The sequence below is a fragment of the Pinus tabuliformis genome, chromosome 1_2 (assembly GCF_031772625.1).
Source record: "Pinus tabuliformis cultivar Carrire ecotype Pingquan chromosome 1_2, CPIR1, whole genome shotgun sequence".
Classification (NCBI taxonomy): Eukaryota; Viridiplantae; Streptophyta; class Pinopsida; order Pinales; family Pinaceae; genus Pinus; species Pinus tabuliformis.
The window spans coordinates 1,215,573,612-1,215,601,384 of NC_142298.1; the positions used below are offsets into that span (position 1 = coordinate 1,215,573,612).

At 39.1% G+C, this 27,773-nt stretch overlaps 1 protein-coding gene across 3 annotated transcripts in view; it reads right to left on the minus strand.

The window, feature by feature from the left end:
• LOC149210637 (Rrp15p protein) overlaps nt 1-27,467 on the minus strand; it is a 193,987-nt gene extending 166,520 nt beyond the window's left edge. For 2 of the 3 annotated variants that reach the window (XM_089396749.1, XM_089396748.1), the window contains exons 1-2: nt 26,894-27,467; nt 11,449-11,547 (exon numbers count right to left, since the gene is read on the minus strand). In XM_089396749.1, the coding sequence (XP_089252875.1) occupies nt 11,449-11,547; nt 26,894-27,346 (552 nt within the window). In that variant the 5' untranslated portion in view covers nt 27,347-27,467. The remainder of the gene's footprint in view (nt 1-11,448; nt 11,548-26,893) is intronic. The other variant, XM_089396746.1, reaches the window with a different exon arrangement.
• Nucleotides 27,468-27,773: the final 306 nt, after the last annotated feature.

The window sequence follows — 27,773 nt, forward strand, 5'->3', positions numbered from 1 at the left end:
TGTTACTCTTCATGGGAATATTGTAAGATGTGTTATTTTCATGCATAATTTTTTCTAAAACCATTCATGATAGCTTCTGAAGAGTGATTTGAGTAGAAGTATCTTGCTCAGTCGCTGGGGTTTGAATAATAATTTGAATTTTGTACTGCTATTTGTCTGAATTTATTATTATTTTCTCGCTCTATTTTTTATGGCTTGATTGAGTTTTGCATGGAAATCTTGATTTTAGATCCTTAGGTGTTAGGGGAAGTTTTCAGTTGGAACAGCCAACTCTCAATTCGTATTTTCTAAAGAGCCTGGCTAAATTAATCTTTGGCTTATCATAAGATTTTTTGCTTTATTGATGCAAGAGAGTTTCGAGTTAGCACCTCCTTTAAAATTTTAAAAATCTTTCAATTTTTGTGCAGCATAATGATAGATCTGGCTACTTAGAGTCTTCAGTTTGTAAATTTTGTAATTATTTATCTGAGTTTTTTGGGTTTTTTTTAGATTTTATCATTGTATATATCGTTTCTGGGTGTTATTGCCATTCGCAGTTGCAGATCTAAAAGAAGATTTTTCTTTGAAGCCAGATCTAGGCCCTGGAGGGTAAAATCTGGCCTCAACATCACTTTGTAGGGATATCATTCATTTTTTTTTGTAGTCCAAGGGTTTTAAAATTCTTAGATCTGGAAATTTTTAAAAGGGTTTCAAAGGACTTCATAAGTTTTGTGAGAGGAAATCTAAAGCATAAATAATTCATTTTTAACTAGGATTTTCTGGCAAATTTTTAAAGGGCTTTTGGCTACCATTTGTTGTCTTGAAACCCCTTTAGGAAAGACGCTCCTCCTGTTGCCTGTGTTTTTCCTTTTCTCTGCGTTTTTTGCTCCCGCAACCCTAGTTGTCCTCCTTTTCCTTGCATTTTTGTTGCTTCGAGTTCCTTAACTGCTCCCTTTCTCCCTTGTTGCTTGTTCCTTCTTTTCCCATGGATCTTTCTTATTCTCTGCCTGCAAAAACTTTCCCCCCAGCCTTGTTCTCCTCAACAAAGCCCTTACCCTCGATCTCCTTCAGTTCTGCTACTGTCGAAACCTGCTTTAAAATCCCTACGTCACTGCTTTCTCATCCCTTCAAAACCTTGCTCTCCTCGCTGCAAATCCTTGTCCTTGATGCCATCATTTCCCTACATCTAACCCGCCGGCTACCCAAATCTACTCCATTGTTGCCTATGCCTTCATCCCTCTCCATCTCTACCCAAGCTCGCTTTTTTCTTGCTATCTATGCCCCCTCTCTTCTGCGGCTTCACGCCCAAGCATTACTCCAATCTCCTCTATCATCTTGCTCGCAGTCCCTCCCTCCATCATTCCTCGAGCAACCCCCTTCTGTCGCGTCCAGACCTGCAGGCAAACACTACTCACGTTTTCTTTTGTTTTCTTTTTTTAACTTTTGTATTGATATGCATTAAGGTTCGCTCCTTTTTTTATTTTCAATTTCATTTTTATTTAGTAAGGGAGGAGTGTTTTACAAATTCGATTTTATTTTTCTTTTTGGGCTTTTCATTTTTTATTTTTTATTTTTTGTTTGTTTTTTTATTTTTATTTTTTTACTCTTGTTTTATATGACTTTAGTTTTGTTTTGATTCTTCTTCATTTTTCTATTTTTAATATTGTTTCATAAACAAAACTTTAAAACATTAAAAAATCTAAAAAATTTAAAAATTGTTTGGTGACTTTAGAGTTGCTAAGGCATTAAATCAAAACGGGAATTTGTGCCTTCACATTTACAACAACAAAGAAAAAAAAATGTGGTCTATGGCCCATAAAAAATTAAATTTAATTAAGTACTTTTGATTTTATTTTTGCTCACATTAAAAAAATAGTAATTGCCACATTAAATTTGCTTCATAAACTTAGCACATTAAAAAATTTACCTAAAGGATAATTAAATTCTAATCTAAAGTCCCTTGGTGTCCTTTTGTGTGTGTGTAAAATTTTAAATTTTATGGTAGTGATTTCTCTATTGTCAAGTGCAATTAAATTTTTAATCATATCTAAAGATTGACTAGATGAGAAAGATAAATTCTAGATCTGGGATCATTGCTTAGCAGTTAAATTCTTCATCTTATTTAATTGCTAGAATATATTGCATGTTAAAGTTTTGGGCGTTTACATTTAATTGTTCATGATCGTCACTTTCGCCACATTTATAAATCGCTCTAGGTAACTTGTTTTTATTTAGTCTATGGTTAATTGAATATAAGGCACTGGTCTAAAATCATTTATATCTTGTGGTTGTGTCTTTTTTGTATTAATTGTTTGATCTATCCATCTCAGTTAACCAAGACTTGTTTACATCCATCAAGTTGTCCATCCTTAAGTCTCCTAGAGCTTGTGTTCTACGCGCTATCCTCATTCATTTACCCCTAGGGACTACCCCCCTTGACTTGTCTAGGAGAAAGTCTAAACAGAGTGAGTAAAGATTAGAGTGACAACCCTTACTCTGAGCATTGTCGCGGTGCCTAGACACTTTGTGCGACAACAGTCTCTTCACCAAATGTATGTGAAGATTGCTTTTATGCATTGCTTCCTCAAGGAGGAAGTATTTCTGGAGCAACCACAAGTCTTCAGTACATGTCCATAAAACTCATGTACATTGAAGAAACCTCTATGGTTGGAAGCAAGCTCCAAGGGCTTGGTATGCCCGCATTGATAGCACCTTGATGAAGCTTGGTTTTACTAGAAGTAATGCTTGGTTTCACTAGAAGTAATGTTGATCTAAATCTTTACTTCAAGACAATCCAAGGTATGCCTTTGATTTTGGCATTGTATGGTGATGATTTATTTATGACCGGTAGTGAACCTCTTATTCTCCAATGTAAGAGGGAGTTAGCTTTTGAATTTGAAATGAAAGATCTTGGTTTGATGCACTACTTTCTAGGGTCCTAGAGATATGGCAGAACTCTAGTGAGATTTTCCTTTCAAGGAAAATATGTTGTCAAACTACTACAAAGTTTTGGCATGAATAAGTGTAAGACCATGAATACTCCAATGGAATTTCAAGAAGTTTTTTGGTAAAGTTGTAGGACCTAATTTGGCTAATCCTTCTAAGTACCTCAAATGATTGCGGCACTGATGTTCTTACTGAACACTAAACCAACTATATGTTTTGCAATCAATACTCTAAGTCAATACATGATTAAGCTTTCTCATGCACATTGGGTTGTTGCAAAGCATGTGTTGAGGTACCTGCACGGGACCATCAATCTTGGATTGAGATATATTGCCAAAGTTGTAAGGCTACATGGATAATCTGATGTCGATTGGGTTGGTAACTCTATAGACAAAAAGAGCACATCAGTGTATCGCTTCAGCTTAGGATCTGCCATGATATCTTGGATGAGCAGAAAGCAAAAGTTTGTTGCCCTTAGCACGGCTGAAGCAGAATACATTGCTACTAGCATAGCTAGTTGTGAGGCAATATGGCTAAGGAAGCTCTTTGGAAAGTTGTTTGAGAAAGTATTGGATACTACAGTAATTCACTGTGACAATAAGATTGGGATTCAACTTGCAAAAAACCTTGTGTTCCATGACAAGTCCAAGCATATTGAGATCAAATATCACTATATCTGGGATATATGGTACAGACAAGAGCAGTAAGACTCCATCATATAGCAACTGATGACCAAATCGCCGACATTCTTACCTGTTGAAGAAAATGTAACTAGGTTCGGTTTTCATTATGACTTGTAAATATTATGTAAAGAAAAGAAACAATTATTATTTCTTGCATCATGGGTTTCATGAGCAAGATATGTTTACCATAGGTCAAAGACATTTTCTTGATGTCTTTAGGATTTGGTGTCTTAACATAGGTATTGTCAAAGTCATCTTGTCAAAAGATCTACGCTCCAAACAAGTGTCACTATCCCCTGCAAGTCGGCTTTATAAAGACAGAGCTCTCCTTGATATGTCGCCCTAATGTATGATGCTGACCCATATATATAACACATGAAGTGGCATTACAAAGGCAGAAGTCTTCGGATAATCTTAGAACAGTCAGTGAAGAAGAAGTAACGCAATACACAGAGATTAAGGGCGATACATATCTCAGTGGAGTTTGCCTCTTACATACACATAATGACAACTCTCGATGAAGTTTAATATAGCTCTCCGAAGACTATATATATACACAGTGACAACTCTCAGTGAAGTCTGGATATAGCTTTCATTAGACTGTATACACACATATCTCCTCTCAGTGGTAGCCCGTCCTATCATCATCAGAATAGAAAAGAACATGAAGGATTGTCTCAAGACAGTGGCATGATTAAAGTAACTTATTCCTGAGCTAGGAACTGTAGTAGCCGAGGAAGAGGAGCCAAAGACTATGACAAGACAACGAAGGTATAAGGAGATCGAAAACTGAAGGAGTACAGTGACATAAAGTCTATAGACTGTGGATTGAAGGTCGAACAATGCAAGGGATAGTGATAAGTATCTTGGAGGTAATCTTGAGTCAATTTTGTCAAGGGTCTTGGTATTCGTCAATTGGAATCTCGATATGTTAATTTTAGGCAACAATGGTATGTTTTATACTTTAGAGCAATTTTACTTCAATTTCTTTATGAGCCCAATATCAATTTCAGTTTAGCAATCACATAAACATGTAAGTAAAATGTTGATAGAACATAAACATAAACAGTAGAAGACCAACCAAGACAAGAGGACACAAGATGTGGCACCAGCTAGGGACAAACCCCAATGTGGGGAAACCCTTGATCAAATCTTCTTTTAGTCTTCAATAGTTCAATAGAGAGAGATAGTACAATTTACAAATTCTGATAATTTATAACAGTAGCAAAAGAGCCCTAACCAAAAAAGTCAACGCTCGTCAACAGGGCATATTTGACCCTCAAAGATTCGGTCAACTTCAATCAATTCTGGCCTCCAAACAACAAGATGAAACAACCCTCAAAACAATCAAAGTTTGGTCAAACAATCAACCTACAGTCAACCCTAACGACACTCAACGCTGGTCAAAACTCCTCGATTTTCGAGACTAAAATTGCGCCCTGCTTAGATAGAGATTCCTCACCCAAACCGAAATCAAAATAGGTCAACACAGTCAAACAACCTCCCAATAGCTTGGTCAACACTAGTCAATGCAACAAACGGAAACCCTAGTACACACATGTGGAGAGAGAGAAGACCGCCTCGGATAATGTGCCCAATCACAAGAGGAGAGAGAGATATGTGTGATAAGATGATGGTGAAAATGACTTGAGGGCTCCTTCTTTTTATATGCAACGTTGAGGATGAATTAGGGGCTTGTGTCCCTGTTTTGCTTGTTGGCCAACCTTGACAATTTGTCCATCATATAAATAAATTCATATCTTCATTTGTACATGTCAAAATCAGATGATCTTTAGATCAATCCTACACCTCTCCGAGAGAGGAATCTAATAAAAATATCAGTTGCCATAAATAAGATAACCCATGTGGAGTTTGGCCCTAGTTGCCAATTTTAACACTCCCTCTCAACTAGGGAGAACTCCACCAGAATCCATCTGCCAATTCGTACCATCTCTGCCATCCATGCACTGCTCTGCTAGGAACTGTAGTAGCCGAGGAAGAGGAGCCAAAGACTATGACAAGACAACGAAGGTATAAGGAGACCGAAAACTAAAGGAGTACAATGACATAAAGTCTATAGACTGTGGATTGAAGGCCGAACAGTGTAGGGGATAGTGATAAGTATCTTGGAGGTAATATTGAGTCAATTTTGTCAAGGGTCTTGGTATTCGTCAATTGGAATCTCTATAAGAAGAATTTTATGCGGGTTTTCCTCTCCAAGAGGGAGAGATTTTGGCCCTGGAAGGACGCCAACATCTTGTGTTCTTGTCTCTTTGTTTTGGTATCTATTTGATGAACTAATGAAGACACACCCTAATAATAATCAGTGAGGATTGGAATAAGAAAAATGGAAAAACACCTCACAAATAGTTATCATGCTAAGAAGAATCACATTAACTACATTTGCAGATTCTTCAACATTACCAAGCCTTTGCCAAAAGAGAAGTTCTTGGTTTTCAAAGAGCAACTTGGACTAACGGATGTGACCCTTCCTAGAAAGGTTGGTCATGGATGATGAGCGTTGGTTGTGGGAGATCCATGTCATGTTCTGAACAGTGAATCCCCCCAAGCAAAGATGATACTTGGTTGTGCGAGATCCTTGTCATGTGTTGACATGTGGATTCCCCCAAGCAAAGATGAGCCTTGGATGTGCGAAATCCTTGTCAAGTGTTGACAAGTGGACTACCCCCCCCTGCCCACCCCCCGAGCAGCGATGAGCCTTGGATGTGCGAGATCCTTTTCATGTGTTAACAAGTAGATCCCCCCAAGCAAAGAGGACTCTTGGTTGTGCGAAGATCCTTGTCATGTGTTGACAAGTGGATCCCCCCAAGAGTGTATAGGGCGATGGATGTATCTCCCCTATGATGATTCTTCTTCATTAGATTGTAACATCATTGTTCCAAAGCAATGATAGCAGAGATCCTAGTATCAAAAAGAAATTTCTCTCTAGCTTAGAGGGAGTGTTGAAAATTGGCAACTATGGGATGAATTTCCTTGAATAATATTTAATTTTTTTTATCATTCTAGTGTGGCTCTCTAAAGATAGAAAGTCATGTCTATCTTTGCAACCATGACTTTCCAAAAATAGTAAATCACCTTCCATCAATTCGTAATCATATATATATGATGGAAAATCACTTAACTTGACCTTAATCAATCTCAATTGTTTAAATTTTAACTTAATCATCAATATTATTATTATTATTATTACTATTATCCTCTTTATTATTATTATTACTATTATCCTCTTTATTATTATGTAACTCCCCTCAATTAATTCATGTGTTACTCTCTCTCTCTCTTAATGGATTCATTCATCTCTCTCATTAATGCTCTTACGCAACTCTTACACTCTCTTACACACTTTAATAGCTCGTCATAAAAAGAATCCTCTTACACCATTTTTAATGCATAGGTTACGCTTCTTTCCTTAATGCTTAGGTTACACTTCTCTCATAAATGCATAAATTACATTCCTCTCCTTCATGGCATAAATTACACTCCTATTTTGGCATTTGTAACTCGTCTTCAAGGCATAAGAGTTACTCCCTCATGAAATCAACCTCCTTGCTCTTCCTATATATTTGTGCCTCTCATCCTCACTTGACACACTTACTTGTGCTTGTGAAAGGTTCAAACTTGAGAGAGAGACAGTTGGGCAGTCTAGAGGAAGATTGAGAAAGAGAGAGAAAGTCTTGAAGAGCAATTGCAGATCTTCGAGAGCCAATGTGATTCAGTGTTTGCATCAGCTACTGCTATCAGAGATCTTCTTCAGATTTGGGTGAACTTCTTCATTCTCTCATTGTACTTTGAATCTTTGTTGAACAATTGATTTCTAATAGAATAAGAATATGATTGGGTTTTCCCTTTATGGGTTTTGCTCTAATCATTGACCTAACTTCTCTGTGTCTCATTGAGTTCTTGGTTGTCTTCTATTGTGCATATGGTTTATATGGTTTATGTTATACCTACAATTACTTAACTTATATTGCAACATAAAGAAGTTTTGGATTTAGGTGACTGTAACAACATAGAACATTTCATTTTAAACATGAACGAAGCTACAACTTCCTTCCCTAGCACCACCCTGCCACCCTATAGAATAGAAGATAAAATAAGATCTTCTTTTGCTCCCGTACCAGGGACAATGGCCCTATTACAAAAGCACTCAAACAACTTCACTTCTACTCCTTGTCATATCAATAGTTCGACTAAGAGGTGCATACCTCTGATCATCAAGCCATAAGTGATCTTACCCAAGCTTGCTTCAAGATCAATATCAAAGCCTGCTTCTAAAAGATTCTCCAAGATGCTCCAAAAGTTGCTTCAAAAGTGCTTCAAGGATTCTTCTTAGTTAGGTCCAAAAAGTCTGCTTCAAAGCTTTCCAAGTCCACTTCAACAAGCCTGCTCCGAAGGCTCTCCGAGGACTGCTCAAAGATGCTTCAAATGCTGCTTCAAGAAGTCTTGAAGATCCGCTCTATAATGCCTTGAAAATCTGCTACAGAAGGTCTTCAAGTCTACTCCAGATCGTCTTCAAAGGAAGCTCTAGAAATGATGTTGGAAGAGACCTCGACAGTGCTCAAAATATGGTCTCAAATCAGCTTCAAGGATAGTCTCAAAACAACTCCAAATATGATCTTAGAAGTCGCTCCAAAATCTCTTCAGATTAAGCTCAAAACAATTCCATACTCTACACCAGAATGTCCCCTAAGGAAGGCTGAAAACAGATATCAAAAATGGCTCAAGATCTGTCACAAAATAGAAGTCGAGCCTGCTTCTATCACAGGGTTGAAGTCTAAAGAAATAGGTCGAGTTTTGTACTAGCCACAGGCCCAAATTTTATTAGGTTTGAGCCTTCCACAGGTTCATAGGTTCGAGTTTCCATAGGGTTATAATATCCTTTCTTAGGCCGAATTTCAGGCCTTCAACAAACCAAACCACGGGCCAAATTACAGAGTTGTAAGGAGGTCGAGATCTGAGTTGTAAGAGGGTTGAAATTAGTGCAACAAAGTGTGAAATTTTTGCTCCAAAATAGCAGTAAGTGAAGCTCCAAAATTTGATCAAAAGTGTCACCAAGAACCATAACCCAAGACCAAAAACCAGAAACTAATTCTTAGAATCTTCGATCCACCTTTCTTCAAATTTTCGATTAAGCACAAGGCCTCAAAAAAAATTCTCAGAATGCTCCTTGAATCTCAGATGAATCACCGAATTGTCGCCCCTAGAATGCCAACTGCTGATGTATAAATATTGTTTGAGGGAACCCTAATTTGGGGTCGACCTAAACAAGATAGGGTCGACTTGAAGGAGATGAGCCGATTTGACTCGAGAAGACTCGGCATGCTTAAAAATCATTGTTTTTAATTCCACATCATCTTTTCTCAGGCTGTGATTAGGACACATGGACTTTGGTCAATAATTTCGACTTCCTTGAAGGGGTTGCAACTTGCAATGAGGTATCAAAGTCATTACTGGGGAATGATCTGGTGCAAAACCCATTCATTCGGGCATCAATCTTCAAAAATAAATATCCCTCCAACCAGGAGGACCCACAAGGCGTGCCACTTATCAAATGAAACAATGTGACAAGGACTATCAATCCAAAGAGTCCTTATATCAAAAATTATTAACCTCAGCACGCAATTTACCAAAGTAAGTGCAGATCCATTCACCCTTTGACATCAATGACAAATTCTTCCAACAGGTTTCGACACTAAGTAGAATCTAGCTTGTTTATGTAATAATGTGGATGTCGTTCCAAATTGCTGGTTGTCAAAATTTGAGAGATTCTTAAATTGGGAGTTCAAGGAGGTAGGATCCAAGAACTCGAGAATTCACCTAGGAAGCTACATGTTTATGTGAGTATGAGGCAGCTTGATGGAGTTTGTTGGATATTAATAAAATTATAAAATTATCTTATCATATCTACCCAATAACTATTTTCAAAGAAAAAGCTTCAGATAATGTTTGGTTCTAATGCTTTAATTTTCAGTCAATGTGTCTTATCTTCAATTAGTATGTTTTGCTTTTACAGTTACAACCCTTAAGAGGAGGTGTTAGAATATAAGGCTTACATGTGGAATAAAGTCACCTTCACTTTAGTGACTTTTGCTATAAATGTTTGGGTTTTTGTTATTATTTCAAATCAATCAGACCTATCGAACTCTTTATAGAAGTGAATTTCATTGTAATAAATGCACCTGTTATCTATAATATCAAAGTATGTTATTGTGTAATATCTCTCTCTCTCTCTCTCTCTCTCTCTCTCTCTCTCTCATGCTTAGCAATGTCATCATATGTAGTTTCAACACTAAGTAGGATCTAGCTTGTATATGTAATAAAGACTACATCAATATAAGTTCCAAGACTTCTTCAAGTTAAGCATCACAGCAAACTCCAATACTCTTCTACCTCTTGTGTTCTATGTTCTTGCTTTAGGGTTAACATTCACACAAACCCAATGTCATCTCCTACATCACATAAGTGTTAAGGCTCAAGATCATCCCTAGTGCTAGCATCCATCTTCATGTTCCTCTAAGGTCTACATCACAAACCCTAGGTCTTCCTCTCTTGCAAAACACAAGCACCAAAACCTTTTTGGGATGATTAAAAAGATAGAAAAAGAGTACATTTTATACAGAAGGCATTGTCCTCACTTCATATAGAATAGGCGAGAGAGGCCAATGTAAAACATGGACTTTGAAGTTTGACCACAAGTAACACCAGCCTAACACTATAAGTCAAGCCCACGTGGAGCACTCCAATAAACATGCATAAATGTTGCACTAAGGCTTATCCAATCCCCAAGAGGATGCACCCTCAAAGCATAATGTTCTAGGGCCCAACATTCTTCCTCCTAGATATATGCCCTCCAACTAGGTGGGAACCAAGCACTCCTCTTCCAAGGTGTAGCATTCTCCAATACAAGTGTCATCATGCCAAGCACTCCTATAGCTATATCCCAGATGGTTGTGTGTGCAGCTCAAGATGTGTCTCAAGGTACTTTCTTTCTCCTAGAGCTCTGTGCCATTCCACCTAAAGCCAAGCTTACCTCAGGAAGGCCCCATCCTCCATAACACGTCCCATTTAGAAGACATCAAAGCCACATGAGATAACTACCTCCTCTGGAAGTGTGCCTCTTCTATCCCAAGGAATGCATACAACCCATCAAAGCTCTCCAAATATCAATCAAACAAAAACAAGGGGCTAGGAAACCTAGTGCTCTGCTAGCTTGGTGAAAAACATTTTTGGAGGAACCAAAATGGTAACAAAATATATGAATAATGTCACGGATAGGAGCCAGCTCTAAGCTAATTTTACGAGTCAAAATTATGACAAAATTACACAATGAATAAACTAATCTTTTAATGCACTTTTCCAGAGTCCAGACAATGACTTCACTGAATACCTTATAATGTGGCTCTGATTTCACAAATCTTTCAATTGGAGAACTATTAACAATGCAAAAATACAAATGCAAAATTGTGACAAAATTATGTGAGGAAAACAAAACCAAAAAAATTCTTCAGATACACCGTTTTCTAGCACTTCAACAAAATATTTTACACCCTTTTCTGGCACTTCGTCAAAATATTTATAATGCAGCTCTAATTTCACAAATTGTACCATTGGAAAAGCAATTGACAAAGCAAACTCCCAACCAAAAATGCCAAGAAAAATCTAAATGAGAAATGATCTGTGATATGCAACACTCATTTTAAGTTAATTTTCATTTTCTTGAATCAAATATCAGAATGTTATAGTATATCGACATGTCTTTATTCAATGTGAAGTCCAACCAGATCAAGAACAAAGCCAATGCAAGATTAATCAAGCTTACCAAGCGTTTTTCTTTCTTGACCTCACTCTTGACCTTGAATTCAGCTTCTTCATCAAGCCTTTTTGCAATAAGTTTCTTATGTGCAGACAAAACAGGCCCCTGCAATGTATTAGGGACAAATAGTTAGTGAAGCATTGGGCACTTTTAACCTAAGATTCCAAGGTCAGATAAACTTAGCACACAATGAATACAATGTGCAATATATAGTGAAGTATGTATCGTTACCACTTTACCATAAAAGAACACCTCAGTGGCATAAATAATCATAGATCAGCTATATTTTCTTTTGAAAAACCATTGAAGCATATTTTGAGTTCACCCAATACAATAGGCATATGTTTATACATAAAATTTAAAAACAAACAACAAAAATTAAATCTTCTATATTTCAATGTGTGAACATGAATAATCATTTATGTTTAACCCACTGATCTTGGAGAACTTCAATAACCTTTCGAACTATGATCTTAAATCTAACCTGAGCAGATTAAAAGCTCATCTTCAGTTGAATAAACCTGAACCTTGCTGCATCATATTTTTCCCATCAAAAAATTCATCTAATATACTAACATTGATAGGAATTTACAATGCCTCAGCTGAGGTTTGAGTATAAACTGCAGCTTTCACCTTCAAGGACAAACAATTCTTAAGATTAGTTTAATGTTACCTGGCCCCCTTTTGCAAATTTCACTTATTTTTGAAGCCTCCATGTAAATGTCACTGTTAACCGTTGCCTGTATGGAGGCAATCTCAGTGTGCGTCCTGTTAACTTAGTGATGCTTGCAGTAGAGTTAAACTCATCCATGCAGCATGAATTCATTTCTGTTCTATGGCAATATTGACTGTTGTATACGGATTTTGCCATTCAGGCTCACTTTTTATTAGTTTATTTTCTTTCAAGTTTAGATTCATATCGGAATTCTGGTAGATGAAATCCATTATTCAAACATCTATTACTGGAATATATTATCATGCTCAAAGGATTTTGTAGAAAATAGTAACACTTGATTATTCTTAGACCAGAATGCTAAATACACAGCATTTTCAGCTTGTGATTAATCCTGTGTATAACCATATATTAGGAAATAGTGCCTAGAACTCAGAAAATCACTGTCTTACACTCTGCACTAAAATATGCAATTATTCATCTGTTAAGGATACAATTCAGTTATTCAGTTTTCCTGTAAGTAGAAAGCCCAATAATAAATGTGTATGCTCTTGGATTCTTATTTATGAAACATACTTCTTGAAGCTATAGGACCTTACTCAAATTGATATCCATGATTAGAACCTTAGAACATTTTTAACCCATTTGAATGTCATAATCTTAGAACATGTGTGTGGGCATATCAATCATCTGACATTGATCATGGCTAGCCCTCAACATCAATGACAAACCTTCTCAACAGAGAACCCACCCCAAATGATGAGCCTAGCAGCACAAAGAAAGAAAAAACCCATGAGGAAGCTAAATAAGAGTAAAAGCCCCACGAAGAGAAGAAACCTCGACCGCAAGTTAAGATAGCGTCTCTATCAAGAACCCCCAAATATTACGCCTTTAGTATCAAGGGAGTCATCAAGGGACAATGCATCACAGCATTGGTTGATGGAGGAGCTACACACAACTTCATTGATGCAGCATTAGTAGCAAAGAGAGGGCTTCCCACAGAAGAGTTCGAAGGCCTTGATGTGATAGTAGTGGATGGGTACAGCTTGGATTGCACATGGATGATTCCAGGTTTGAGCATAACACTTGGTAATTATACTTTCACTAGTGATTTTAATGTAATAGATCTTGCAGATATCAATATGGTATTGGGGGTTCCATGGTTGTATTCGTTGGGAAAGTATACGACGGACTACCAAGCAATGGAGATGTAATTTAAAGACCCTTAAGGCAGTAAAGTAGTTCTGAGAGGTATGGCAAATGGTAGCTGACAAGTCGTTTCCACCAGAAGAATGGAGGCCATATTTAGGGATGGAGATGTAGAATATGTTATAGAATACATGCTTATGAGCAGAAAGACACCAAGTGGTAGCAAACCACAGTACCAAGCAAACATTCAACGCGTGTTGGACAAGCATCGATAGGTATTTGGTGATATTCCTGTGGGGTTTCCTCCTCAAAGAGGATTTGAACATACTATACAGTTGGAAGAAGGGGCCAACCCTATAATCATTACACCATATCAACACCCAAAGAAATTTAAGGACGAGATAGAAAAGGCAATCCAAGAATTGCTAGCGATGGGCCACATCTGACCTAGTTCGAGTATGTTCACCTTGTCAGTGATTTTGGGTAAAATTGTTGAATTATGGCATGTTCTATGCTTAGAGCAGTTTACTTATTTTTCTTCTTATTAGCCACAGATTAGCAATCACATAATGTTGCAGATAGAACATTAAATGATCAACAAAAAACAAGCCAAGACAAGAGACACAAGATGTGGCGGCTAGCCAAGGACAAACCCCAATGCGGGGAACCCTTTGATCAAATCTTCTTTTATCTTCAATAGTTCAGCAGAGAGAAAATAGTACAAAATCTAAATTCTGTAATTTTATATCAGCGGCAGCAAACCCTAGATCAGCAAAGTCAAACTTCGTCAAACGAGTTGAAATTGACCTTCAATATGCTTGGTCAATTTCCGATCAACTTGCCCTTGAACAGCCCGAAGAAACAGCCCTTGAACAGCCCCAAAAGTACAGTCAAATTGCAGTTTTCTGAAGTCAACTTGCAGCCCTAAACTAGGGTAGTCAACACCAGTCAAACCAGAGGTCAAATCACCTCGGTTTTTGTGCCAAAATTTTGGGCCTGCCAAGGAGAAGCAGCCACACCTAATCCGCAGTCAAAGAGGAGTCGAAGCTGGTCAACGCTGGTCAAAGTACCTTCCTGCAGCCCTGGTCAAACTTGGTCAACACAGCCTTAATCAGAAATCTGCATCTCCTTTTCCAGCCACACGTGTGAGAGAGAGAGGCTCCTTTGATGTGTAGGAGAGAGAGAAGATGAGTTACAAATGACACAACCTCTCTTCTATTTATATGAAACATTAGGCATGTGTTCCACACACTTAGCTGCTGGCCGACCTTGACAATTTGTCAAATAATTAGAAATAAATTCATATCTGCATAAATACTTATCGGAATCGGATGATCTTTAGATCAATCCTACACCTCTCGACGAGAGGAATCTAGGAAAAATATCAACAGCCATAAATAAGGTGACCCACATGGAGTCTGGCCCTAGTTGCCAATTTTAACACTCCCTCTCAACTAGGGAGAACTCCATCTGCAATCCGTCTGACCATCGCTACTATCCATCCATCAAATGCACTGCCCTGCACAGCTTGACCCCTGCTCTGCTCGAACTATGAAGAAGAAGAAATGATCGAGGATGTATCATACCATCCTCCACTGACCCGAAGTCAGTCTCAGAGTATGTAACACTCTCACTGATCCCAGATCAGTATCATTGATCCCAGATCAATGGAGGTCATCCTACCATAGGGAGTACGGTAGATACAACGATGCGTCCATCGATAGAACTACTATTGTCCCTAACCTCATTTCCCTGCCCATTGATCAGATGAGAGGTACTTCCCATGAGTCCCAAACTGCATGGGTAGGATGCCTCGATAGGAGAACGAATCATCCTGTCCAATAGATGCCACGAAGAACTAATCATCCTGGCCCACATGAGAACTAATCATCCTGTTCCACAATCACCACGGAGAACGAATCATCCTGGCCCACAGGAGAACTAATCATCCTGTTCCACAGCCGCCACGGAGAACTAATCATCCTAGCCCACAAGAGAACTAATCATCCTGTTCCACGGTTGCCAGGGGGTGTCACTGGGGAAGGTTGAACCTTTTACCCTGTACACAGTGCACCACCAGGGGATGGTGAGTCGCCTTGTGGTCACATGTTGCTCCAAGAAGTATCCTGCACCCCCCTCGAGCTCCCAGAGCTCAATACATCATACTCGACCCTCATAAGAGGGTCTCTTAACAACACCAAGTCGTTCTTAGAAAGTCAAGAATTTGATCTTTCCCAGGGGCTTTGTCAAAATGTCAACGACCTGTTCATCTGTACCGATATGTTGGAGCCTTATTGCTCCTCGTTGCACCATGTCTCGAATATAGTGGTACCTGATATCGATATGCTTGGAGCGATCATGAAATACGAGATTCTCTGATAAACGAATCCCGCTCTGGTTATCACACAGGATCACGGTGGTATCCAATGTAAATCCAAACAGCTCACTTAAGAGCTTTCACAACCAGACTGCCTCACAGGAGGCCATACTAGCATCAATGTACTCTGCCTCGGCGATGCTCAAAGCCACCAACATCTGCTTCCTGCTCATCCACGATATCGAGGCAGATCCCAAAGAGAAACAACACCCTGAAGTGCTCTTTCGGTCCACCACACTGCCTGCCCAGTCAGCATCGGTATATCCAAGTAGTCTCACATCTCCGGTAGTGTATCTCAACCCATGAGTGATCGTGCCACAAAGATATCTCAACAGATTCTTGGCACCAACCCAATGTGAGTGGTGAGGCTCAACCATATGTTGACTCAACGTGTTGACTGCAAAGCATATATCCGAACGGAAGTTCACCAAGAACATCAATGCTCCGACGAGTTGACAATACTCGGTAGCATTTCGTTAAATAGGTCCCGTAGCACTACCGCTTAACTTCTTGAAGTCAAGCTCCATCGGGTAGTTACGGGCTTACAGTCCACCATACCAAATCTCTCCAATGTCTTCACCACATATTTTCCTTGAGATAAGAAAATCTCCCCTGGCTTCTGCCAGACTTAAAGTCCTAAGAAATAGTGCATCAGTCCTAGGTCCTTCATCTCAAACTCAGAAGCCAACTCCCTCTTATATTTGAGAATGAGAGGGTCTGCACCTATTAGAAAGAGGTCGTCGACATACAGCACCACTATGAGAGGTTTGTCATCTTCAACCTTAAAGTAAAGGTTAGGGTCGGCTTCACTCCTAGTGAATCCCAGCTTCATCAAGTAGTTATCGATCGTCTCATACCACGCTCGAGGTGCTTGCTTCAGCCCATAAAGGGCCTTCTTCAATCTGCACACATGAGATTATCGATCATGAATCTCGAATCCTTCGGGTTGCTCCACATAGACCTCCTCTTTGATTGAACCATGTAAGAACGCAGCCTTGACATCCATCTGATATAGGTTCCATCCTTGCGAAGCAGCAAGGGCTATGATTGAGCGGATGGTGGTATATCGGGCAACAAGTGCAAATATATTGTCATAGTCTATACCTTCCTTCTGAGAGAAGCCACGAGCGACAAAACGAGCCTTATACTTTTTCGCACTTCCATCAACTGCATGCTTTATCTTGTAAACCCATTTCGAAGTGACAATTGCTTTGTCCTGGGATCTGGGGACCACATCCCAAACATCGTTTTTCATGATGGACTCATATTCTCGGTCATAGCATCCTTCCATACTTGATGCTTGACAGCATCTGTGAATGACGAAGGCTCATTTTGGATGATTGTGCTCATGATGATCACGTATCCCTAATACCTGTTCGACTTCTTACTTTCACGGAAGGTTCCTCTGGGTGCAATGTGTCCTTCAGCATCATCAAGTGTCCCCCTAAGCCATGAAGGCCTTTTCCTAGAAGAGGAAGGCTCTTGCGAAGGGGGATCAATAGGATCCATAGGTTCTTCCACATCAGGCATTGTCTCATCTTCCTTTTCCTTCAGATTCCTAATGTCAGCTTCTTTAGATCCTCTTAGAGTAGGAAGATTGTCTACTTTGCTAAGAGCCATATCTTTATCAAAGGTGACGTCATGGCTAATTTCGACTTCCCTTTGACCAGCCACATAGATTCTATAGCCCTTAGTATTTTCGCTATAGCCCACGAAGATTCCTTTCTTTCCAGATGCACCCAATTTATTCCTTTTCTCCTTCGGCACATGAAAATATACAAGGCTTGCAAAAATTCTAAAATGAGATACGTCAGGTTTCTTACCAGTGAACATCTCTTTGGGAGTCTTGGAACCCAATGCTTGATGAGGGCATCGATTTTGTACATATACGGCGATATTTGCAGCTTCGGTCCATAGAGACTTCGGAAGTCTTTGATCGTGGAGCATAGCATAGACAGCTTCCACAATTGTACGATTCTTCCTTTCCGCCACATCATTCTGCTCAGGAGTATATGGTGTAGTAGTCTCCCTCTTAATGCCAACCTCATTGCAAAAGTCATGAAACTCATTGGATTCATATTCAGTCACATTATCAATCCTTAAGATCTTGATCTTCTTTTCGGTCTAATTCTCGATCAAGGCTTTGAAGTGCCGAAACCAGGAGAACACTTCATCCTTCTTTTTCAAGAAGTATATCCAAGTCTCATCTGTAAAAGTGAGGTAATATAAATATCCTCCCAAGGAGTTCACAGGCATCATACTAGATATGTCTACCGAATATGTCTAAGTGAACCAACTGCAATATATCGGAGCTCTTGCTTTGGCTTGAGGGGAATGGTCCCCTTTTGAGCTTTCTTTCAACACATTGTTGGAAATAATACTGAGAGGTTGGGGGGGTGAATCAGTGTTAGCAAGTCAATAATATTTCATTTCCATAATCAAATTCATATACGCTACTTCAGTTAATGGAACTTGCGTGTATACGCAACTGTATTTAAGGCAACTAGCGTATATCCTACAAACTTATGATTCAGTTAATTCATCATATGTTGATCTTAAATCTGTGCATCAGAACCATATAAACAGTAACCAAGTGCAGTAAAAACAGAAAAGACAATCACACACATGAACACAAGATATAAGGTGGAAACCCGATGTGGGTGAAAACCCCCTGCTGCAATCGTCTCTATCTTCTTTTTAATAAGAAACTTCTTTTTAGAATTTTTGTACTGGTGCAGTCTTATACCACTACGCAGGCTTCTACCTGCAGAAGGCTACAACCTTCTCTCATTCTCCAGCGTCCCGTGGAAGGGAGCTACAACCCCCTAGCTCTTGTACTAGTTGATATGTTTACTAGGACGTAGGTGCCGAACTACAAAAAGTTACAACCTTCTCTTTCTTCCAAGGACCACGTTTCATAAATTTTCAGACTGGATCCATCAATAACATCATTCAAACATCAAATATATCTGCATCAACCAATCTCCTTTGCACCAACCACAACTAAATCAATCAATCACTTTTCAGAATGTTGTAACCAGAATACAGTAACCAGAACACAGTAACCAGAACCCAGAACACTGCAACAGCAAACAGAAGTAGCTAAAGCATATTTTATGAGGTATACGCTACTTCAATGTGTCGAACCTGCGTGCATACGCACTTTTCTCAAGGCGAACCTGTGTACAGATCTGCAAATCAAATTTAAGATGTATATGTTGTTTTGATATGCAGAACCAGCGTGTATACGCACCTTTTCTAAAGTGAACCTGCGTACAGATTTCAAGCCTTAAGATCTTGACCCATCATTAGATCTTATCCTTCATCAAGCACTAAGGTTCATCCTTGATTCAGATCCAGCTATGCACCATAACCCAATAACCTGTATTCTAGATCTTGCTCTTCATTAGATATTCAATACTTGAGTACTTTTGCCTAATGATCTTCTCCTCCTTTTATAATCTTAGGCCTTACTCAATACCATGGACCAAAACCACTTAGGACCAAATACCTGGGGTCAACACTTCAGGTCTAATACCATGGACCAAAACTTAGTTTTCCAACATGTACGCGCCTTTCGTTCGGTGAAAGTGCGTGTGTACGCTATACGCTCCTTTTGGTCTGCTAACCCATGTGTACACGCGGCTTGGTCAATGGGGAACCTGCGTATACCTCTCTTTCTTCAATTTACGAGTTTGAACTGTGATCTGTCATCTGAGTGAGTTGCCATCAAGGACAACACTTGTGTCATAGTACCAAATCTGTGTCATAATGTCAACAATCCCGGACATACACCTTCTTGCTCTAATATGAACTCGGGCATCCCTATCACCATTTTTCTTACATCGGGTAGAGCTTTATAATGAAGGTGAGCAAACCTTCGATGCCATAGTTCGAACTGAAGAGATGTGTCAGTTAATTCATCATATGTTGATCTTAAATCTGTGCATCAGAACCATATAAACAGTAACCAAGTGCAGTAAAAACAGAAAAGACAATCACACACATGAACACAAGATATAAGGTGGAAACCCGATGTGGGTGAAAACCCCTGCTGCAATCGTCTCTATCTTCTTTTTAATAAGAAACTTCTTTTTAGAATTTTTGTACTGGTGCAGTCTTATACCACTACGCAGGCTTCTACCTGCAGAAGGCTACAACCTTCTCTCATTCTCCAGCGTCCCGTGGAAGGGAGCTACAACCCCCTAGCTCTTGTACTAGTTGATATGTTTACTAGGACGTAGGTGCCGAACTACAAAAAGTTACAACCTTCTCTTTCTTCCAAGGACCACGTTTCATAAATTGTCAGACTGGATCCATCAATAACATCATTCAAACATCAAATATATCTGCATCAACCAATCTCCTTTGCACCAACCACAACTAAATCAATCAATCACTTTTCAGAATGTTGTAACCAAAATACAGTAACCAGAACACAGTAACCAGAACCCAGAACACTGCAACAGCAAACAGAAGTAGCTAAAGCATATTTTATGAGGTATACGCTACTTCAATGTGTCGAACCTGCGTGCATACGCACTTTTCTCAAGGCGAACCTGTGTACAGATCTGCAAATCAAATTTAAGATGTATATGCTGTTTTGATATGCAGAACCAGCGTGTATACGCACCTTTTCTAAAGTGAACCTGCGTACAGATTTCAAGCCATAAGATCTTGACCCATCATTAGAACTTATCCTTCATCAAGCACTAAGGTTCATCCTTGATTCAGATCCAGCTATGCACCATAACCCAATAGCCTGTATTCTAGATCTTGCTCTTCATTAGATCTTCAATACTTGAGTACTTTTGCCTAATGATCTTCTCCTCCTTTTATAATCTTAGGCCTTACTCAATACCATGGACCAAAACCACTTAGGACCAAATACTTGGGGTCAACACTTCAGGTCTAATACCATGGACCAAAACTTAGTTTTCCAACATGTACGCGCCTTTCGTTCGGTGAAAGTGCGTGTGTACGCTATACGCTCCTTTTGGTCTGCTAACCCATGTGTACACGCGGCTTGGTCAATGGGGAACCTGCGTATACCTCTCTTTCTTCAATTTACGAGTTTGAACTGTGATCTGTCATCTGAGTGAGTTGCCATCAAGGACAACACTTGTGTCATAGTACCAAATCTGTGTCATAATGTCAACAATCCCGGACATACACCTTCTTGCTCTAATATGAACTCGGGCATCCCTATCACCATTTTTCTTACATCGGGTAGAGCTTTATAATGAAGGTGAGCAAACCTTCGATGCCATAGTTCGAACTGAAGAGATGTGTCACAAGACATGACACCTAGCGGACTTCCTCCGACCTAATATAATGAATCAACTCGAAACCCAAGAGTGAAAGCATCCTTAAAGTTCTTTTTCCATACACATACCTTGCCATCGTTGAAGGCCACCTTGTAGCCCTTGTCATCCATTGCTGAAATGGACACCAGGTCCTTTTTGAGATCAAGTACTTATAATACATCTTGTAAATGGATTGTATTTCCCTGATTCAATTGACGAGTGACATTCCCTACACCTGTCACTGGATATTTTGAATTGTCCCCAAGAACAATTTCCAGGTTGGTCTCCTTCTCTACCAGATTAGTGAGAGCTTCTTTGTAACCAGTGAAGTGCCTTGAGGCACCACTATCAATAAGTAAATTTCCCAACGAGTTCGGGGGAGCAGTAGCAGAGAGAGTCGCTGGTAGATAATATTCATCTTGCTTAATGTTAATAGTGTTAGATTCATACCTGGAGTTTCTTGCCTTCCTGAAGGGTTGTCCTCTTCCTTGATTTCTGGCATTTCTTTTGCCTCTGCCATTCCTTTGGTTGCCTTGAGAGTGATTTTGATCATCGTCCCGGTGTGAGTCCCTTTTATCAGGGCATTTCTTGCTCTTCCATCCTTGTTTCTTCTTGAATGCATCTAGCCATCAATTCCTCAAATCCAAAAATTACGTTGTTGTTGAGAAGAGTCTTGAATATATACCATTCAGAAGGCAATCCTCCAAGAGTTGTGAGTGTCATTTTCCTATCAAGAATTACTTCCCCAATCGATAGGAGATCGTTATTGATCTCGGTGATCCTTGAGAAATATGCTTGCATACTCTCATCTTTGCCCTTCTTAATTTCCTTCAGCTTATTTCTAAGGAACAAAACTTGATTTGCATCATTAACTTTAAATAAACTCACCAGTCTATCGTAGATTTCCTTGGAGGTGGTCAGCTCGGAAACATAGGCCACCAGGCGCTTGTCGATAGAGTCCCGAATGATCTTCCTTGCTTTGACTTCTCCCTTGGTCCATTTGTTCCTAGCAGCAACGGATGCATTTGATGGAGGCTCAACAATCCTGCCTCTCACATGGTCCAATACTTCCTGCTCTTCTAATGTTAGATCGAGAGACATCTTCCATCCGTGATAGTCAGAGTTCTCAAGGAGTTTGTCTTCAGCAGGGAAGTGTGTTGAGGACCCCATGGTTTCTTTAAGATAGCCTTGCCAACCTTCTCTTCAGTGATTTCTCTTGCTCTTGCTCTTGCTTGGGCTTTGTCTTCAGCTCAGCTCTGATCCCATGTTGAATTATGGTATGTTCTATGCTTAGAGCAGTTTACTTATTTTTCTTCTTATTAGCCACACATTAGCAATCACATATACATTAAGTAAAGTGTAGATAGAACATAAAATGATCAACAAAAAACAAGCCAACACAAGAGACACAAGGCTAGCCAGGGACAAACCCCAATGCGGGGAAACCCTTTGATCAAATCTTCTTTTATCTTCAATAGTTTAGCAGAGAGAAAATAGAGCAAAATCTGAATTCTGTAATTTTATATCAGCAGCATCAAACCCTAGATTAGCAAAGCCAAACTTGGTCAAACAAGTTGAAATTGATCTCCAATATGCTTGGTCAATTTTCGGTCAACTTGCCCTTGAACAGCCTGAAGAAACAGCCCTTTACCAGCCCCAAAAGTACAGTCAAATTGCAGTTTTCTGAAGTCAACTTGTAGCCCTAAACTAGGGCAGTCAACACGAGTCAAACTAGAGGTCAGATCACATCGGTTTTCATGCCAAAATTTGCGGCCTGCCAAGGAGAAGCAGCCACACCTAATCTGCAATCAAAGAGGAGTCCACGCTAGTCAAAGTACCTTCCTGCAACCCTAGTCAAACTTGGTCAATGCAACCTAATTGGAAATCTGCGTCTCCTTTTCCAGCCACACGTGTGAGAGAGAGAGAGAGGCTCCTTTGATGCGTAGGAGAGAGAGAAGATGAGTGATGAGATGAGTTACAAATGAATCAACCTCTCTTCTATTTATATGAAATGTTGCACGTGTGCCATACACTTAGCTAGGCCGACCTTGACAATTTGTCAAGTAATTAGAAATAAATTCATATCTTCATAAATACTTATCAGAATCAGATGATCTTTAGATCAATCCTACACCTCTCAACGAGAGGAATCTAGGAAAAATATCAGTAGCCATAAATAAGGTGACCCATATGGAGTTTGGCCCTAGTTGCCAATTTTAACAAAAAGGAAGGATGGAACATGGAGGATGTGTATTTACTACCATGCACTCAACAAAAAGACCATCAAGAACAAGTATCCTATTCCCAGGACCTAAGTTACTAGATGAGTTACATGGAGTGGTTTACTTTTCAAAGACTGACCTACGATCAAAGTTATCATCAAATCCAGGTTTGAGAGCAAGATGTATCGAAGACAGCATTGTGATGCTACTATGGACCTTTGAGTTTTTGGTCATGCCATTTGGTCTAACCAATGCACCCACCACATTCCAATCTTGCATGAACAACATCTTCAACAAGCAATTGAGGAAATTCTTACTAGTATTGTTTATGACCTTTTCATATACAACGAGACATGGGAAGATCACTTGGGGTACCTGGATGGAATTTTGAGCATAATGCAACAACAATCACTCTATGCCAAGGCATCAAAATGCGAATTTGGAAGGATGGAGATTCTTTCTCTGCGACACATAATTAGTGTGAAAGGAGTGCAAGTACATCAAGAGAAGATTCAGACAATATTGGAATGGCCAACACCCAAGAATATGTCTGAGTTGCGAGGGTTTTTCAGAATTTGTAGCTATTACCAACAATTCATCAAGGGCTTCTCTCAACTAAGCACGCCATTAACAGATTTGACGAAGAAAGGAGCAATCAAGTGGACAGAGGAATCAGACGAGACATTCAATAAGCTCAAGGAAGTGATGAGCTCATGTCCAATACTAGCACTCCCCAACTTCAGTCAACCTTTTGTATTAGAATGTGATGCATCAAGAGAAGGAATAGGAGCAGTGTTAATGCAAAAGGGTCATCCAATTGCATTCGAAAGTCGTTAACTACAAGTTGAGAAATCTAAGGGCAGCAAGTGTAGCTGATTTCTCTTCTTTGATAACTGCTTGTGATGTATTTTTACTTCTTAGATTAGCTTCTTTCACTTGTTTATTATTAGTGTTCTTATTCATCAAACAACTACCAAACCATAAAGAACAATAAGACAAAGGACACAAGATGTAGGCAATCAGCTAGGGCCAAAACCTCTCCAATCTGAGAGGAAAACCCACGAGAAATCTTCTTCTTATAGAATCTTCAATTGATGAATTCCAAGACCTAGACCCTTGACCAAATGACCCCTCCAAGACCAAGTCACAATTCTTCTTGTAGAGCTTGACTTCTAGCAAAGTCAACTCAAGTTTCTCCCTTACATCATGAGTTCAGACCTGTACCTTGACTGTAACTTTCAGCTTCTTCTTACCTGCAACTTTTCGATCTCTTCAGAAACCCTAGGATAGTACATGAGAGCAAAACATGGTCAACTTCCTCTTCCATCTTATTTGCTTGTCTTCACCTTGCATCCTTGGCAACTCGGCTTGAGAAGGAGACTTCCTTTTACCCAAAAACTCGGCTAGTGATGATAACTGTAACTTCATGACATTATGTCATTTTCGCACATGTGAACAGGTTGAGCCCAAAACATAGTCCAGAACATTTTTATCTTTCTCCTCTTCTCAGCTAAGTATTTCAGCTTCCTTTTATTCTTTTATTTTCTTCTTGATCAAATTTCTTCTTGATGATAGATGATGCCCTAGCCACAATCTGAATGTATAAATATTTTTTCCCAAAAACACAGTCCTGACCATATACCTTTTCCTCCTCACTTTTCCTCCTCTTTCCTTCGCCAATTTCAGAGTTCTTAGTTGAGTTTCTAGAGCGTAACTGATGCACTAACAAATGACGCCGAGCTCTCCTTTTATAGTCTTCATGTCACAGCCTTTTTAGCCGACTTGTTGTTGTCCTGAGGCTGACTTGTAGCTTGCATTTCGACTTGGTCTTGGAGGGTCATTTGACACTATTTGACTCAAATAAAATCTTCTATGCAATATGTAACGTGCCCAAATGGGAATAATATCAAAAAGGCTACGCATAACGTACAATTAGCTAGACAGCAAGGATTCTTCAAAACTTATCGACAGATAGGGAGTGGCTTTCATGGACAGAGTCACAGACCTCAAAGATGATGTATTAAAATACGTTAAGGAACGCATGACATGTCAACGAAATAAGGTCTAGCACACACATCCTACAGGTTTACCCCAACCTTTACCAATTCCAGAGCAAATATGGGAAAGCATCCTACAGGTTTACCCCAGTCTTTTTTGTCTTGGTTTTGTCTCTTTTGCCAACTCTGCATAGAGATGGGTTGAGTCATTCTATGATTGGTTTCTTCCCGCATCCATCTCTTGGTAAGTAGCTCTCTTGGGACATAAGCTTCTCTCGGTTGGGTTTCATGCTTCATGGCAACTCATATGAGTGTTTTTTATATAGAAGAAGAGGAATGCCGTCTTGTTTAGTAAATTGTAGACAGCCGGAAGTTTCCCGTGGTTTGACAGTTCACTGATTCGTGTAAGCCTTTCCATGCATATTATTTTTCAAGTCCCAAAAGTAGAGACTGAGATGGCCCACCTCCGGCAGTTGTTAGATCCCAGGAGACCAATCCCATGCACCATGAGAATATACAGACACCTGGCACTTCACCCACTCCTTCTATGCAATTTAGACACTCCCATAGGTCTGATGGCTGAACATGTCAGCAGGTTGACCAAGCAGTCAGTCGGAGAAAAACTGGAGAGAAGACGCAGCTGCCACACCCAGGCCTGTGCAGTGGAAGTACAAATTTCTAACTCTTAAATCTGGTGCCTGAGTTATCTGAGACTGAAAAACCATGCATGCCAAATTTCTAACTGTGAAATGTGGTGCCTGAGATATCTGAAACTGAAAAGCCATACATGCCTGTCAATGACAGTTAGTATCCGATCATCACAAATGATGAACTTGTTGGCATTAGCTAGGGGCCAGCATCCAGAGATCACGATGACCCACCACCCGACATAGAATCCCCTCCTCTTGCAGCTCAGTGTCTCTGTTCATATGGTTATTCTTGGGCTAAGGATCTGGTTTATGTTTCTTTTTTGCACAAACTGACTATCTTCGTATAGCCTTAGTTGTTGCTGTTAGGCCTAAATAGCATTTTTGGTAGCTAACAAGTGCATTGTTCCAGTGATTCTTGCTGGTTCTTGAGGTGCCTACGCCAGTAGCCCACTTGTTTGGTTTTAAAATGCCATCTAAGTACATATTTAGATCATATTACTAGTTAAAGGAAGCAATTTATTCCATAAAACATTAAATAAAATTTACCATAAAGATATAGAACATTTTTTGTCCAAACTAATAAGTCTTCCCAACTTGTCCTGTCTGAAAGGAAAACACCACAAAACCGTTCATGCTCCTGCCAATTTTCAACTATCGGTCCCCGACTCCATTCCAACTGTTTTACTTTTCGTAAGTAAAATAAAAATCCCTGGCCTTGTCAAAAAATACTGCCGTTTAAGAACAAAACAATCTCAGTATTTAACTTTTAACTTCCGTAATTACAGATACTTTTGTGAAATAATTCCATTAGTTACATAAAAAACCTAATATTTCTCAACATTTCAATTTTAACTGGATAAAAAGTTTCACATGGTTGTTTAAAAAACAAAATCTATAATTTGTTAATTAGGTTTATAGGATTATCTTAAGTGATTGAGAAGAAATCTCAAGTTCAAGTTCAATTCAGTTCGTAATTCATATGTTAAATACATATCAAATATATTGTTGTAATGGCGGGAACCAGTTACATTGAAAAATAATAATAATAATAATATTAAAATTTAAAAAAAAAATTACCAGGGCATCATCTGCGACTTTTTTCTCCATAATTCTCGAAAATGCTGCACGAAATGCATTGGAACCCTCTGCAAACCGAACTCCCCCCTTTTCGCAATCGCTGCTGCCACTGCTTTCGTCTTCGCTGCTGCCTGCATAATCTTCCTGGTCTTTCTCTTGTTTTTCTTCGGCAGAGATGCTTCTAGAACCGTCGTTCTCCTCCTGTCGTGGGCTTCTAGAAGATTCGTCTTCTTCGCAGTCACTAACTTCATCTTCTTCTTCTGCACCAAATGAATAACCGTCTTCTTCAGAGTTTTCACTGAAATTTTCTTCTTCGTACGAATCTGAAGCTTGATTTGCGTTTAATTCTTGTTTAATATCCGACATCTTTGTTTTCTTGATGCTTTTATCTGCTACTATGTTCTCTGATCGGCGCTTCTGCGAACTCGACACCACGACTTCTTGTTCGGCCATAGCTGCTACTTCAAACCCTGGCTAAACCCAGCAACTCGAACAAAAATAAAACGAAGTGAAAAAGATTGCGGCTTCACGTCAATAATCGATGTTTTCATGTGATCAGTAAGTTTTCCGCGTAATGTACTCGGTTTGCGGAAATGTTTTCTTTAAAAAAATATTTTTTATAGATGATGGAGGGGTTATTTTGTGATTAAAAAATAAACCATTTTATTATTTATTAATTTTATATATATATATATTTATTTATTTATTTTTAACCATGATGAATAGGTAATAAGTAGAGTATTTATATTTTTATAAATTTTAGTAATTATTTGTTTACTATAGATTTTAAATATCAATTTAGTGTATAACTTAATTAATTGTGATCTCAAAATTAGATTATTATTAAGATAGTCATAAAAATTAAATTTTAATAGGCATT